Here is a 13,405-nt window from a genome sequence, read left to right on the forward strand (position 1 = left end):
TTTTGATTTTGACAAGAAAAACGAAAAAACAGACGGTCAAAACGTACACGGACCAACCTATTGTTGTGCTTTTGAACTTGTTTGTATTCAGCTCACACTGCTGCACCTCCTCTTCTCTGAGAATGTGAGTAAAGAGCTTTAATTTCTCTGATCATAAACTGCTGCTTTCACTGAGTGTCAGACTGTGATCCGTGTGTTACGTGATCCTTGTGTTGTAAACACAAACTTCTAGAAGGTTTGTGCATGAACAGTCCTCAGTAGCACCATCTGCTGTTGGAAAAGTGTGCTCTGCTTGTGTAATACTCTGATCTTGACCTCCTGGCAATCATTAACAGAGAAATATAATTCCTTTTATAACCCCACAGACTGACTACATCTGTTTACAGAGTTATTTTTATCCCGGTGGACTGTGCTGTATATAAAGCACAGCCCTCTTGACCTCAGTATCTGTTTTGATAAAAGTAAATGATAAAAGATGTGACTTTACAACGTCACATCTTTTATGTGCTGTATTTTCTTTTGTAGCATTTATTGCAGTACGTAATGGAGGACAATATTGAGTTAATTCTGCAAGACCTCAACAACAGACCCAATCCTGTATTTTCAGCCTGCACAGGTGCTCTGTTCACAGGACTGTACGGAGTCTGGAGTCTCTTTGCAGTGCCTGGCTTTCGCAAAATCCCGTGGAGTCTCAAGGTGCCTAAAACCTATTTATTTTTATTTTTTTAATCTGATTGCCTTCTCTCCTTTCCGTCTTGGTGCGTATTTGTCTTAAATCAAAGACAAGAAGCGGAGATGAAACCCAACTTGCACACTAACAATAATTTGCTTATTTCGGAGCATAGTTCTCCAAGCTATAGCAACAAATGTGGGAAAAGAACAAAGGGTAAGTCTACAGTAGGCATTCTTTTTAATGGGTAACTGCACCGTCTTCTACATTACATTGATCTAATGTGCATTTTGTGCAGATGGTCTGTTATAGATAATCTGAAATTCAAAGCAAATTTAGGCTGTTTTCTAAAAAATTCCAATTTATCAGAAATGTTCTTCCTCTGCTTTGATTATTCTGACCTGTTGGCTATATTTAGAAGTAGAGAAGTAAACATTACCACATATCAAAACCAGTTTGCTTTAGCTAGGAATACAAGAGAGGGCTGTATTTATCATTCAGACATATTGTTGCACTGATCAGATTCATTGTTATAGTCGCTGCACTTATTGGGATTAACCGTTGTAAACAGATACTGCAGTATTTATGCTATTTCTCTTTTTTCACTTGAAGATAATAGATGTATTATTGGGGACTATGAAAGACAAACTAGAGGCATTAACTTTAACTTGTGTTGTTCTTTGCTCCAGGTGCCTTATTTGCCCTCCAGTAAAAGTCAGACGCTGAACACTATGAAGCTGCTTGAAGGACGAACCGGTCGCTTAGTAGATCTGGGATCGGGAGATGGAAGACTGGTTAGTGAGTGTAAATGTTAGTTTTCAAATGGGCACCAGTAAGATGACACCAGTGCATATTTACTTAATTACTTAATTAAAATACTTGGAACAGTGTTTTGCCTGCATTTGCTTTTCCACAAAAAAGTACAACTACGTCTACATTCAAAACAAACATATTAAAAACCCACTAAAGTTTGCGGCCAACTTTTTAAACATCAGTCCAACACCTACATAATCATTTACTATCACAAAGTGTTTATACCAAGACTCACTTTTTAAAGATGTATAAATTGTGATAAGAGCAAATGTCTGACTGTTTTTACTGCTATTCCATTAAGTTACAGACTAGTAGCTAAGTGGTAGTGCTTAGAGTTTGATTCCCATCTCTGCTAGTCTACCGTGTCCTTGGACAAGACACTTAACCTTGCGTTGCCCTCAGCATTTGAAGGGCAATGAAAGATGAGTGATTGGAAATGTGCTGCACATAGATGTGCTGTGTGTATATATATGTATGTAAGTGAATAGCAAAACTAGTGTAAAGCAGTTTTGAGTGGTCATCAAGGCTATAAAAGTGCTATACAAATACACACTCAGTATTATTTTATGTAGGTAAATCAGATGTTTTCAAGAGATATGTTTTGATAAATGAATGCATTTATTATTTTATGCAGTTTTAATAGGCTGTAAATACTTTGCAGGTGTTTGCTGCCTCCTCTGCTGGTTTCCAGTGTACAGGGTTTGAGATTAACTCTTTATTAGTGGCCTATGCCAGGAGCAAGGCTCTCTGGACAGGTGTTCCCTCCAGTCAAGCGACCTTTGTCAAAAAAGACTTTTGGAAGGTGAGCACTTAAATTAAGGTCTTGCTGTCCTTAATCTTGATCAGAGTTAATTCTCGGTCATGTTTCGTGTCTGTCACAGACTGATTTGTCTTCATACAACAACGTGACCGCTTTCCTCGCTCCAGGAGTGGTGAGTTTTCCTTCTGTTTCTCACCTGTCACTTAAAGCTGAATTATTCACGCTGTATAAAACATATAAGATTGAATTGCTAACTGACTAATGCAGCCTATTCTGACTTCTTTACAGATGGGAGTGCTCGGTGAAAAGCTGTTGAAAGAGCTTCCCGGCGATGCACGTGTAATCACGTGTCGTTTTCCTTTCCCCAACTGGCCTCACCGCGTGTCTGTGGGCTCCGGTCTTGACCAGACTTTTGCTTATGACGTAGACGCTGTGCGCTCACACCTAAGAATTGGTGTGAGCGCACAGCGAACAGTGGTGTGACAAGTCACAGTCTTTCCGGGTTCTTTTTTTAACCCTGATCTGTGGTTTTCACAACCCCACAGACACCGGAAATCAACTAAAAGGTGACATTTAAAGTCATAGCACAGGAAAAGCAGTGCAATATCCTTAATATATATCAAATATTGCAAGGAGGAAAGGGACTCCTTATTAGACAAGATGATTTCTAGGGTACTTAGACCTAATCAGTATTAGTTCAGTCTTTGCACTGATCACAGATGCTTAAGATATGGTTGTGGCTCCGCTTTGTAAGAACACTATTCACACTAACACACCTCATTAGAAGCCTGCTATGACTGCTATGTTTGACTCATATGTGGTTTGTTAAATCCCTGCCTATGTAAAAGCACTTAATGGCTCTCTGATGCTTGAGGTGATTTTTGTTCTATACACAGCCACCTCACGGATGTTAAAATATTATTCTCTGTTATTTGCATTATCTGACCCTTGTGGCTCATTTGGTTGTATGTAACTCAGTAGATGGGCAACCACAGTTATGTGTGCAACCCACATTTACTTTTCCCATAAACTGTGAATGGCTTAAATGCAAATAGTTGCTTGAAAATAGACATTTAAATGGATTGTGCACATCTGTCTAGTTCATATCACCAAGTCTGTATTGTTATAGTATCTGCAGATGGAAATTACCTTTCTATTAGTTAATAGGCCACCACAGCCACTTTATTAGGTATGCCTGTTCAACTGCATAACAAGAGCCAATGTGGTAACTCACTCAGGTGTCGTGTGTACCTAATAAAGTGGCCATGAGTGCATTGCTATCCAAAATGTCCACCTGAGGGTGCTGGTGCTCCAAACTGAGTTTGGTGCAAGAACACCAGAGGACATGTACCTGAGTAGAATACAGAGAGTGTCTTTCCTCTGCATCGTGGATATGTCGTCAGTCAAATGCACCAAGCTTAAAATTCTGTCAAATAGATTTTGCCCAACTTTTAAAAGGTCCATGAAACTGAGTCCTGAGTTCCAGGAAACAAATGTGAAAAAGAATATCTTTCTTTTTAAATATTATTATGGTCTGTGGCTGGTGCTGCAAATAATCTTGAATTATAGTGGATAACATGAACTTCACACGTTGTTCCTGATTACATGTCATGTGATCAACACCAGGTTCATGCAAGGTTTGTCAATATCAGGCAGAACTCATTCTCTCGTTTCACTTCGTGACGTCAGAGAGAGGGCGGCAGACAACCGGGTGGGCAGGGAGGCAGGGAGGGAGGGAGGAAGGCTGCCACAGTATAAATGCTCTCAGACGGAATCTCCGGATCTCATTCTGAGTCCAAACTAACAGAGAGCATCTAATGGAAGTACAGAGAAGTGTCGCGTCCCAACAAAGCACCACCACCACCACCAGCAGCAGCATGTGTGAGTCCACGCAGAGATCCTGCGAGCCTCGCCGAAAGAGAGTGGATGAGCGCAGTGCGCCCTCGGAGATGTCCAGGATTATCACCGATCCTGCCACGGGGAAGTGTTACTGCCGTGGAAAAGTTTTGGGAAAGGTAGCGCCCGCTTGTAATCTGGATTTGACCTCGTAACCCAGAAGGCGCAAAGCAACAGATGTTTGTTAACCGATGTTCTTATTTCCAGGGAGGGTTCGCTAAATGCTACGAGATGACCGACCTCTCCACCAGCAAAGTTTACGCAGCCAAAATCATTCCACATGCGCGCGTCTCCAAACCTCACCAACGGGAGAAGGTAAGCGCGCAGCCGCCTGTGCCTGTGCGCACTGGTGTTTAACTTTAGTACACGTACGACCGTCACTCATCAGTCCGTGTCACTGACCTTTTTGTTTTTCCCCCTTCACTAGATTGACAAAGAAATTGAGCTGCACAGAGCACTGCACCATAAACACATAGTGCACTTTTATCACTATTTTGAGGACAAGGAGAACATCTACATCCTGTTGGAATACTGTAGTAGAAAAGTAAGTACAATTCACCACATTATGCGTTGACTACTGTATGTTATCCTGACCAGTGCTGTTTAGAATTTGGATCACATCTGCATTGCACCCAAAATCAGTGAGGGAGCAGTCTGCTCCTACCACCATTGTGTTAAATACATGTTGATGTTTTTTTTAAATAATTCAAAAAAAGAAGCAAAATGTTTTTTTTCTGTAAGCAGCTCTTAACACTGACGTCTTCCCTTTGTTTGTCTTTTGCAGTCGTTAGCCCATATCCTTAAGGTTCGTAAGGTGCTCACTGAGCCAGAGGTGCGTTATTATCTGAGGCAGATTGTGTCTGGTCTGAAGTACCTGCACGAACAAGAAATCCTTCACAGAGACCTGAAACTTGGTAAGGACTCTTCTTGCAGCGGTGACACGCTACAGTACTGAGACACGCTTTGCACGATTATTGCCACATTCTCAGTGAGCATGTCAATCTTTGATGCCAGCCCACTTTGTCCTCTAGTTTTAGTCTTAGCCTTTGATCCTAAGTCGGGTATCAGGTGCTCATCTTCTCATTTCCTCTGGTCCCCACAGGTAACTTCTTTGTGAGCGAGTCCATGGAGCTGAAGGTCGGGGACTTTGGTCTGGCTGCCAAGTTGGAGCCGGCGGGAAACAGGAGGAAGACGATCTGTGGAACTCCCAACTACCTGTCCCCCGAGGTGCTAAACAAGCAGGGCCACGGTTGTGAATCAGACGTTTGGGCCCTTGGCTGTGTAATGTGAGTCGGATAACCATAAATTCATCATTAGGGAACTTTAAAGGGTTTAATATTTGGATTAAATATGAACTAATATTAATGACCAATATCCTAAACGTACATTTATTCATTTTTTGCAACAGTTGCAAGCATGTTATTCAGTTTATTCTATTTTGACTGATGAAAATGAACTTACTTTGGTCTGTTATGTTTCAGGTACACCATGTTGTTGGGCAGACCACCGTTTGAAACCACCAACCTGAAGGAAACGTACAGGTGTATTAGAGAGGCCCGGTACTCCCTGCCCTCGTCCCTGTCACCACAGGCTAAGCAGTTAATTGCCAGCCTGCTCGCCAAGACCCCCGAGGACAGACCCAACCTGGATCTCATTCTGAGGCACGACTTCTTTACACAGGTTAGACGACATTCCCTCCTCTCCGTTTGTCTGTCCCAGTCTGTCAGTCCGTGTAAACAGTGTAACAGTGACCACCGGCCACACACTGACCCACTTTCGCTCTAAACAGGGCTTCAGTCCAGAGCGTCTGCCGGCTAGCTGTTGCCATTCAGCTCCAGATTTCCACATCTCCAGTCCAGCCAAGAGCTTCTTCAAGAAAGCTGCTGCCGCACTCTTTGGTGGGAAGAGAGACAAGGTCAAATACTACGAAACACTGAGTGAGTATTAGAGCCACCCGTTAGGGCTTATGCACCACTTGAATCACCACTCGCCACATTTGATTCTGCACCGGCTCTGATGAAGTGTAGTCCGCTGCTGCCACGCTCTGATTTTTGTGCTATTATTGTTTTTGACAGATAAGTTAACCAAAGAGGAAGAGGAGATTTACAAACTGCAGCATGACCTGGAGAGAACTGTCATCATCCAGCAACAGAGCAAAAAGATTTCTGAGGTAAGAGATGATTCATTCAGCACCAAAATAGTGTATATACACACACAATAGTAAAGTGATAATGTGTGGTCTTTTATTTAGGCATTCAGTGGTTAGATTTGAGATATGTATTCGAGTCTAATGAGTCACCCTGGTGCTATACTGAAACTTTGAACCAAGCAAGCACTCTTTTAGATCCTTTAAGTCTACCGCTTTGCATCTGTGGGTAACCAGTGAGTCATAGTAGGAAGAGATGATCTAAACTCTCAGACTCTAAATCCTGTCGTCACTGATTCTCACCTCCAGAATGGAAGTCTACTTCCGCCATCTGCAGAGAGCCACGTTGCCTTGGCAACAGAGAGCCAGTCTCCAGCTACGCAAGACACCATCCGTCTGATTGTAAGGGGAAGTCTGGGGAGCTGCAGCAGCAGCAGTGAATGTGAGTTTGCCACCCTCGGTCCTCACGTACGCACTCGCAGACAAACGATGACGGTGTTATGTGAACGGATCTTATGTAATCCTTAAGTGAGCGTAAAAGAACACACAGGACATTCAAATAAGCCCATGAATAACAGAGTGGTTTGATATAAGAGCTAGACCATGTCAATATCTTGTACTGACCCAATCTGAATGATCTGTTTTTACTGAAGGTCTGGAGGACAACACAACAGGCAGTGTGGCCGAGACTGTTGCAAGCGTGTTGAGGGGATGTTTGGAGAATATGCCTAAAGGTGAGTCAGTTTGTTGAAAAATCATGACTCATGCATATTAAAGATAATTCCATATTAAACCACAAGGCTGCACCTCTGTATTTTGCCATAAAATAGCTACACTGACAGAAATGCAGTTGGAACAATTCAAGATCATCGATGAAAAACACTCCTTTTCCTTAACACACCCAAACTTCCTTAAAACACTATGTTTTAGTTAATCGTGACATGAGTTCTGTGTAGCTATGCCAATTGTTTCCATCTCTTTTTAAGTTGTATTCTAATCCTCCTTTTGTGTTGTCGGCCCGCAGCAGACGACGTTCCTCAAGGCTCGACGAGCTGCAGCCTTCAGTGGGTGACAAAATGGGTGGACTACTCCAACAAGTACGGCTTTGGCTACCAGTTGTCTGATCACACCGTGGGAGTTCTCTTCAACAATGGCACTCACATGAGCCTCCTGCCTGACAGAAAGTATGCACCATCCCTATGCTTTCATAATACTCCACCTTCTCATTGAAAGTTATTAATCATCATATTTAATGGAGACTGCTTGTTTAAGCTTGTAGTGTAACATAAGATTAGACTTTGGAAAAGCTTTTTTTTTTTTTTTTTTCTTGTTTCTTTTCTTGTTTTATCTTACATTATATCAATAAATCAGTGTTTTGTTTGTTTTGATTGGATTCCCAACTCTATCCTCTGTATATTTTCAGGACCATCCATTATTATGCAGAGTTGGGCCAGTGCTCTGTTTTCCCCACCTGTGAGGTTCCGGAACACTTTGTGGGCCAAGTGACTGTACTCAAGTACTTTTCTCACTACATGGAGGAAAACCTCATGGATGTAAGTAAATATCTCTGCTCCCCCCTCACTCCTCCTTTTCATTCCTTGTTGTTTTGTTTTTTTTGTCTTTCAACCCCGCCGGGAGGATTTGAAGTAGCATCTTTCAAGTTGCGGCGTGTCTGATTCTGATGTGTGTGTGTGTGTGCCTCTTCTGCTTTCTCAGGGCGGGGATTTGGGCAGTATGACAGACGCACACATGCCCAGACTCTACCTGCTGCAATGGCTCAAGTCCGACCGCGCCCTCATGATGCTCTTTAACGATGGCACATTCCAGGTAAACACACACACACTATCATAGAAAACATTTGCTGTTGCTGGGTTTGCTTTGAGAGGATATTAAGGAACAGCCTGCAATTATCTTTGATCAAAGATCTGTGGTGCACAAACAAATTAAAAACACATGGTTTTTTTTTTCCCCCTCTCTCTACAGGTCAACTTTTACCACGACCACACCAAAATCATCCTCTCCTGCCAGCAAGACGAGTACATGCTGACGTACATCAACGAGGACCGCGTCTCAAAAACCTTCAAACTCAGCTCCCTGCTGACGTGCGGCTGCCCCACCGATCTGCGTGATCGCATGGTGTACTCCCTCAACATGCTGCTGCAGAGGTGCAGCTAAAGCCGACGAGGACACGTCCCGGAACGGTGTGAAGTAACGCTCCATCCGACGCACTGTGCCCCAGCGGAATGATGATTAAGACGGTGGGACCAAAGATGAACTTGTGCTAAGTGAATGAATATTCCTCCACTGCTGCACCTTTGTGACTCAGCAGAGGCGCGAGGGGGCGGGGGAAAAAAACGAGAGACTGGACGGAATAGAGATAAAGAAATGTAGCACAATAACTGTGGATTGAAAGGGCTGATTTGTATTGTCAATTGTTCTATGAGAGAAAGGGCTGAGTTATGTTGGTACGAATGTGAACCCCAGATGTTTGGGGGGGGGGGGGGTGGAAAAGAGGGATAATTGGAAAGTAAAGTCAAAAGCTGGGCTGGCACCAGCGTAATCATGTACAGAGGTGTAGTAAAAGGTGTTTATCGAGGACGTCCAAGTAGAGCGACGCTCTGAGTGCAACCGGACTGTGGAATATTGTAAATGATGTACAGTGTATGTCACAACCAAGTCAGCAGTGCAAAAGATGTGATCCGAGTGTGTGTGTGTGTGTGTGTGTGTGGATGCTCCAGAACTTCACTGTTTATGTGTGAGTGGGAGGGTTGAAATATCACACACATTTTTCAATACTGTGATTTGTTCTCCTCACTGACAGATGGACTCAGAACACTGAGCTGGGGAGTAAAATGTGTGGGGTGGGGGGGGGGGGGCAGCTGGAAGAGAGAATTACATAAAAAAAACAAAAAAAAAACTGTCAGACATCTTCTAAGGATTCCTTAAGAGCCATGAAAACCTTGATCGAGAATGTCCTAAATTATTGTGTTTTCAAGGGTGCAGTATTTATTTATTTAATAATAAAGCATTTTCTATATAAAAAAAAATCTGAGTATGTTGTGTATTTTCTGAATAAGCCCTAAAACTCAATCAGATCTTTATTTTCGTTCCTTATGTTACAGCAGCTCCTTCGTTAATGTACTGTGCAAATTAGTTTTTAACCAAAGCATAATGACAGCACAGTTCTTTATCTCCACACTGGGCCAAATCAAAGCACGCGTTTCATCCGGACAACTTTGCAACAGGAAATGGGCACAGATGGAGATGGATAGACATGTTTACAGTAAAGTGTGTTTATGTTCTGGTCATGCACAAGGATGTCTTCCTTGTATCCTTGTATCCTTGCATCCTTGGCACCAGAGGCACACACACTTCTTCACATACAAACAAGGGCACTGACCAACAAACACCCAGGTGTGTGATTCAGAGCGAGAAAGACGGGGAAATTGCAGGGAAGCGACAGACGACACTAAACGCAGGTCGGAAGGAAAAAAACATGACGACTATAAAATAAAATGCCAGACCTGTTGGTTTTCATATGTCATCAGTTGCGTCAGAGCTTTTGTCAGAGTCAAAGTGACTACAGTCACTTTTGGATGTCTTTTCCACATTCCCTGATTGTAACCATGGAAACAAGCAACCGCTACCCGATTTGGTAAGTCGGAAATCATTGAAGTCTGTATAAAAATACATGTGACGTGGCTCCTCTTTGCTGAAGTCGAGCTACAATCCTGACATCAGCTTAAATCTTCAGCAGATGAGTATTTGATCAGGCTGTGTGTTCCAACACCTCTCCTCCTTTCACGCTTATGCGCTGATGGAACTTGGATGTTTGAGTCATCCTTTTAGTTGTTCACTCCAGAATATCCCTGCTTTCCGTAGTTCAATAATAAATGCCTCATGCATAAACATAGCCACTCAGACAGATGCAGCTTGTGCAGGAAGTAGCCTACAATAGGAAGTGGCAGGAATTATTCATGACGACACCTCTGGGTCTGAGTGCAGGGGGTTTGACAGTGAAGCTTCAGTGAGACAGAGATAGATGCTGTTGTTGATGTGAAGTTTTGTTGGCCTTTAAGGGCTTTTTTTCCCCTTCTTTTTACTCGCGTTCCTAACATCGGACAAAGCAGTGCGGCATCTCCACTGGATGGGTTGAAACAAATTATTTGCCGGAGGAAGAGAGGCACTTTCTCTGAGTTTGTTTGGGTGGAAAAGGTATAGTAGGTCGATGTAAGAGTTGGTGTGAGTCATCGAAACTGTTTCAGCGCCTCTGTGACTCAGCAAAGGGTCGCTGGAGAGCTTCAAGAGTACTTTGTCCACATCTGTGACTTTGAGATGAAGATAAATCCAGTGGGGAAACTTTGTTGAGTTCTGAGAGTGCAACTTTCCTGAGATGTGGAGGGAAACAAAATGCCTATAACTCTGTCTAGTCTTCAGGATTGCTCCAAACAGAAAGTGCTCCTCTGCTACTGTATGTCACAGCGACAGTGAAAGGTCGTGTGCATGCAGGCAGGGTTAGCTCTGGAGTGATACGGCGAGTCCTGTCATTATGTTCTTTGCAGACAGTTCAGCAGCATTCATGGTGATAGTAGGCACAGGCATGATTTTAAACTGTGTGTACACTGGGATGCACTAAGACTCAGCACTCCTCCTACTACTATGCGGACAAAAACAGATGTACAGACTGTACAACGGGCTGCCAAGTCCAAATGCTGTCTTCTTATAAAGCTGAAGTGAATATGTATAAAACCGTTTCTTTCTTTCCTTCCATGTGTTCATATAGAAAGGCCCATTAAGAGTGAGTCACGTAAGATGCAGTAGCCCCTGGCTGTCTCGGGAGTTTCACCTCAAAGCTCCCTCGTCTGATTCCTGTAATTTCCTAGAATCTGCACTATAAAAAAAGATTTCAAATTGCTACAATAGTTTTTGGGGTTAATTTGTGCATCAAAGTGTACTTGGCAGGACCTTGCCTACGCAAACCAGCCAAAGAGAAGGATGAAGGACTCGTCTGTAGTTCAAACATCCAATTAAATGACGGGTTGACGCAAGACATCCACAATTTCAGGGGGGTGCGTGTGAACATATGGCAGTCAATGTTGCATGCTGTTTTCCTTTATTTAGCCAGTGTTTGTCTGTAAAGCAACTTGTTCAAAATGTGTTTCATGCTCCTTGGAGGTATAGCTCAGGTTTAACAGAAAATATTACAAAAGCGACCACATGGAAATAGCCAAGTCACTCAACATGCAAATAACATAATAATGTAAGCTATTATGTATCTTACAGATATTGATTAAATGGGTCAGACCCAAGCAACTGCTCCAGTTGTCATTAACGGTGAGGGTCACCACTGTAGCTCTACAGATCCAGATCCAGAGCCTTGTCTTTGGAGGAGCTGAAACAAACTTGCAACTGCATTCCATCCATACCAGCAAATGAGAAGGTGTAGGCCGTAATCTGCCGCTCTCTTTTTCATACTCAGCATCCTCTTGGCGACGTTTCGACGAAGTTCAGTCACATTTTATTTTTTTTGTATAAATGTCACACAATATTGTCATTTTAAGAAATGTTTTTGGGTTTTTTTTTCGCCCACAGTTGTTGCAAACCTGCTAAATAATACAGCACACGTATGTTTCTTCAGAATCCCTGCCATGGCACGACGTGAGCAACAAAAAAGTATGTTTTCACCTGATGTGGAAAGTTAGGCGTCTATCAGATTTCATTTAGAAGTGTTTAAATGCAGCTCTGTCTTGTGGAGGGAGGAAACTCCAGAGGCTTCAAAGCAGCGTATCAATCCTGTGAGTCAGAGTCGAGGAAAAAAGACAAAGCAAATCCTACGCACGCACACACACACACACACACACACACACACACACACAAGCACCATCTCCCTTTGGATTCAGCCGAGCTGTGTTACTCAACAAGTCAAGAGATTAATGTTCTTTCCTGTCTACCTGCTGAAGCTTTACAAACGACTGTCACCAGTAAGAGGTGAAAATATAATATACATGTTGGCTCCAAAATGATGCAATTACACGGTGGGAAACCACATCACGAGAGATGACTACATTATTAACTGATTTTGAAGATGACACACTCTTGTGGTTACTACAGTGACAACAATGTCACCTGCATCTATATTCTAACAACACAATGGACACAGATCATGATTTGCCAAAGCAAAAAGTGAGTCTGAGTCATTTCACAATGAGACATCAGAACTTATATGCACCATTGGACTTGGAAAGTTTAGATCACAGAGATTGTAGCTGAACAGTCTGTGACATCACCCCACCTTTGGCATTTCTCTGGGCCCACAGTAAGAAACCTGCCTCCAGTAAATGCCAAAGGTAATGTTATCCAAACTGCCGTACTTCCAGCAGCATGTAGTGGACAGATGCAGGGGTGGATGAGAGGACTGTGGCGCAGGATGGAGAAGGAGGAGGAGGAGGAGGAGGAGGACTGGCTTCATGTTGTCAGCTGGAGGAAGATGAATCTCTACAGGGTCAGCTATTAAATGCAGAAAACGCCTCAAAGCACTGGCATTTCAGAAGAAAACAAAAGAAGGGAAAAAGAAATAACTTTTTTGTCTTGGAGAGCATTTTGTTTGTGCAACTGAAAGTTCTGTACGGCAGAATAACTCATACAGATTGTTTCTCATGTAACCATCGTGTTCACAAAAGCAACAAGGGGGGAAAAAAAAACTATAAATAAACTCATTATGCAGCTGAAAATGCTTCAAGAGCAACTGAATGTTTTTTGAATGAAAACAAATGGAATGTTATTTCATTCATTCCATCAAGGGTGAATACAAAACAATTATTTGAAGTTATTGCAGACAGCAGCAGCTCTGCTCCATCCATGATCCACGTCTCTATGTTTCTCTCATTCATGAAAACTCTGAGACGTAAAATGTCTGAATAAAGAGGAAATCTGAGCACGGGGTCAAGGACTTGTATCCGACGACTTGTCTGACAGTTCCCGTCAATTCACCAATTAATTCATCATTTCTGATAATAGACTGGCAGCTTCCACTTGCTCTGCCATTGAGCTGAGTGGGAGAGACACAACTGTTTCCATGGTGACCGCAATTCTCACCCTCGCCTGCACGCAACAATCCAGC

At 42.8% G+C, this 13,405-nt stretch overlaps 2 protein-coding genes across 3 annotated transcripts; both read left to right on the plus strand.

Annotated features, from left to right (window-relative positions):
* Nucleotides 1–543: 543 nt before the first annotated feature.
* Nucleotides 544–3,073, plus strand: si:dkey-190g11.3 (uncharacterized protein LOC567059 homolog). The gene is made up of 5 exons (XM_058636991.1): nucleotides 544–696; nucleotides 1,360–1,464; nucleotides 2,145–2,285; nucleotides 2,365–2,415; nucleotides 2,532–3,073. Exons 1-5 carry the CDS (start codon nucleotides 544–546, stop codon nucleotides 2,724–2,726), a joined length of 645 nt encoding a protein of 214 aa, XP_058492974.1. The 3' UTR covers nucleotides 2,727–3,073.
* Nucleotides 3,074–4,025: 952 nt separating this feature from the next.
* plk2b (polo-like kinase 2b (Drosophila)) lies at nucleotides 4,026–8,538 on the plus strand. 2 transcript variants are annotated; one of them, XM_058635087.1, is made up of 14 exons: nucleotides 4,026–4,258; nucleotides 4,347–4,454; nucleotides 4,567–4,683; nucleotides 4,924–5,053; nucleotides 5,242–5,425; nucleotides 5,621–5,819; nucleotides 5,929–6,076; nucleotides 6,215–6,309; nucleotides 6,595–6,727; nucleotides 6,939–7,019; nucleotides 7,310–7,469; nucleotides 7,709–7,838; nucleotides 8,002–8,112; nucleotides 8,269–8,538. In XM_058635087.1, exons 1-14 carry the CDS (start codon nucleotides 4,061–4,063, stop codon nucleotides 8,458–8,460), a joined length of 1,986 nt encoding a protein of 661 aa, XP_058491070.1. In that variant the 5' UTR covers nucleotides 4,026–4,060; the 3' UTR covers nucleotides 8,461–8,538. The 2 variants fall into 2 exon arrangements, with proteins under 2 accessions (XP_058491070.1, XP_058491071.1); XM_058635088.1 differs by having other exon boundaries at nucleotides 7,313–7,469.
* The last annotated feature ends 4,867 nt before the right edge of the window (nucleotides 8,539–13,405 follow it).

The sequence above is a fragment of the Solea solea genome, chromosome 8 (assembly GCF_958295425.1).
Source record: "Solea solea chromosome 8, fSolSol10.1, whole genome shotgun sequence".
In the NCBI taxonomy this organism is placed as follows: domain Eukaryota; kingdom Metazoa; phylum Chordata; class Actinopteri; order Pleuronectiformes; family Soleidae; genus Solea; species Solea solea.

Coding starts and splice junctions, on each gene's coding strand:
- si:dkey-190g11.3 (XM_058636991.1), top strand. CDS start 544: ATGGAGGACAATATTGAGTTAATTCTGCAAGACCTCAACAACAGACCC. Junction 1,465..2,144: donor GATCGGGAGATGGAAGACTG/GTTAGTGAGTGT, acceptor AATACTTTGCAG/GTGTTTGCTGCCTCCTCTGC. Junction 2,416..2,531: donor CTTTCCTCGCTCCAGGAGTG/GTGAGTTTTCCT, acceptor ACTTCTTTACAG/ATGGGAGTGCTCGGTGAAAA.
- plk2b (XM_058635087.1), top strand. CDS start 4,061: ATGGAAGTACAGAGAAGTGTCGCGTCCCAACAAAGCACCACCACCACC. Junction 7,839..8,001: donor TGGAGGAAAACCTCATGGAT/GTAAGTAAATAT, acceptor CTGCTTTCTCAG/GGCGGGGATTTGGGCAGTAT. Junction 8,113..8,268: donor TTAACGATGGCACATTCCAG/GTAAACACACAC, acceptor CTCTCTCTACAG/GTCAACTTTTACCACGACCA.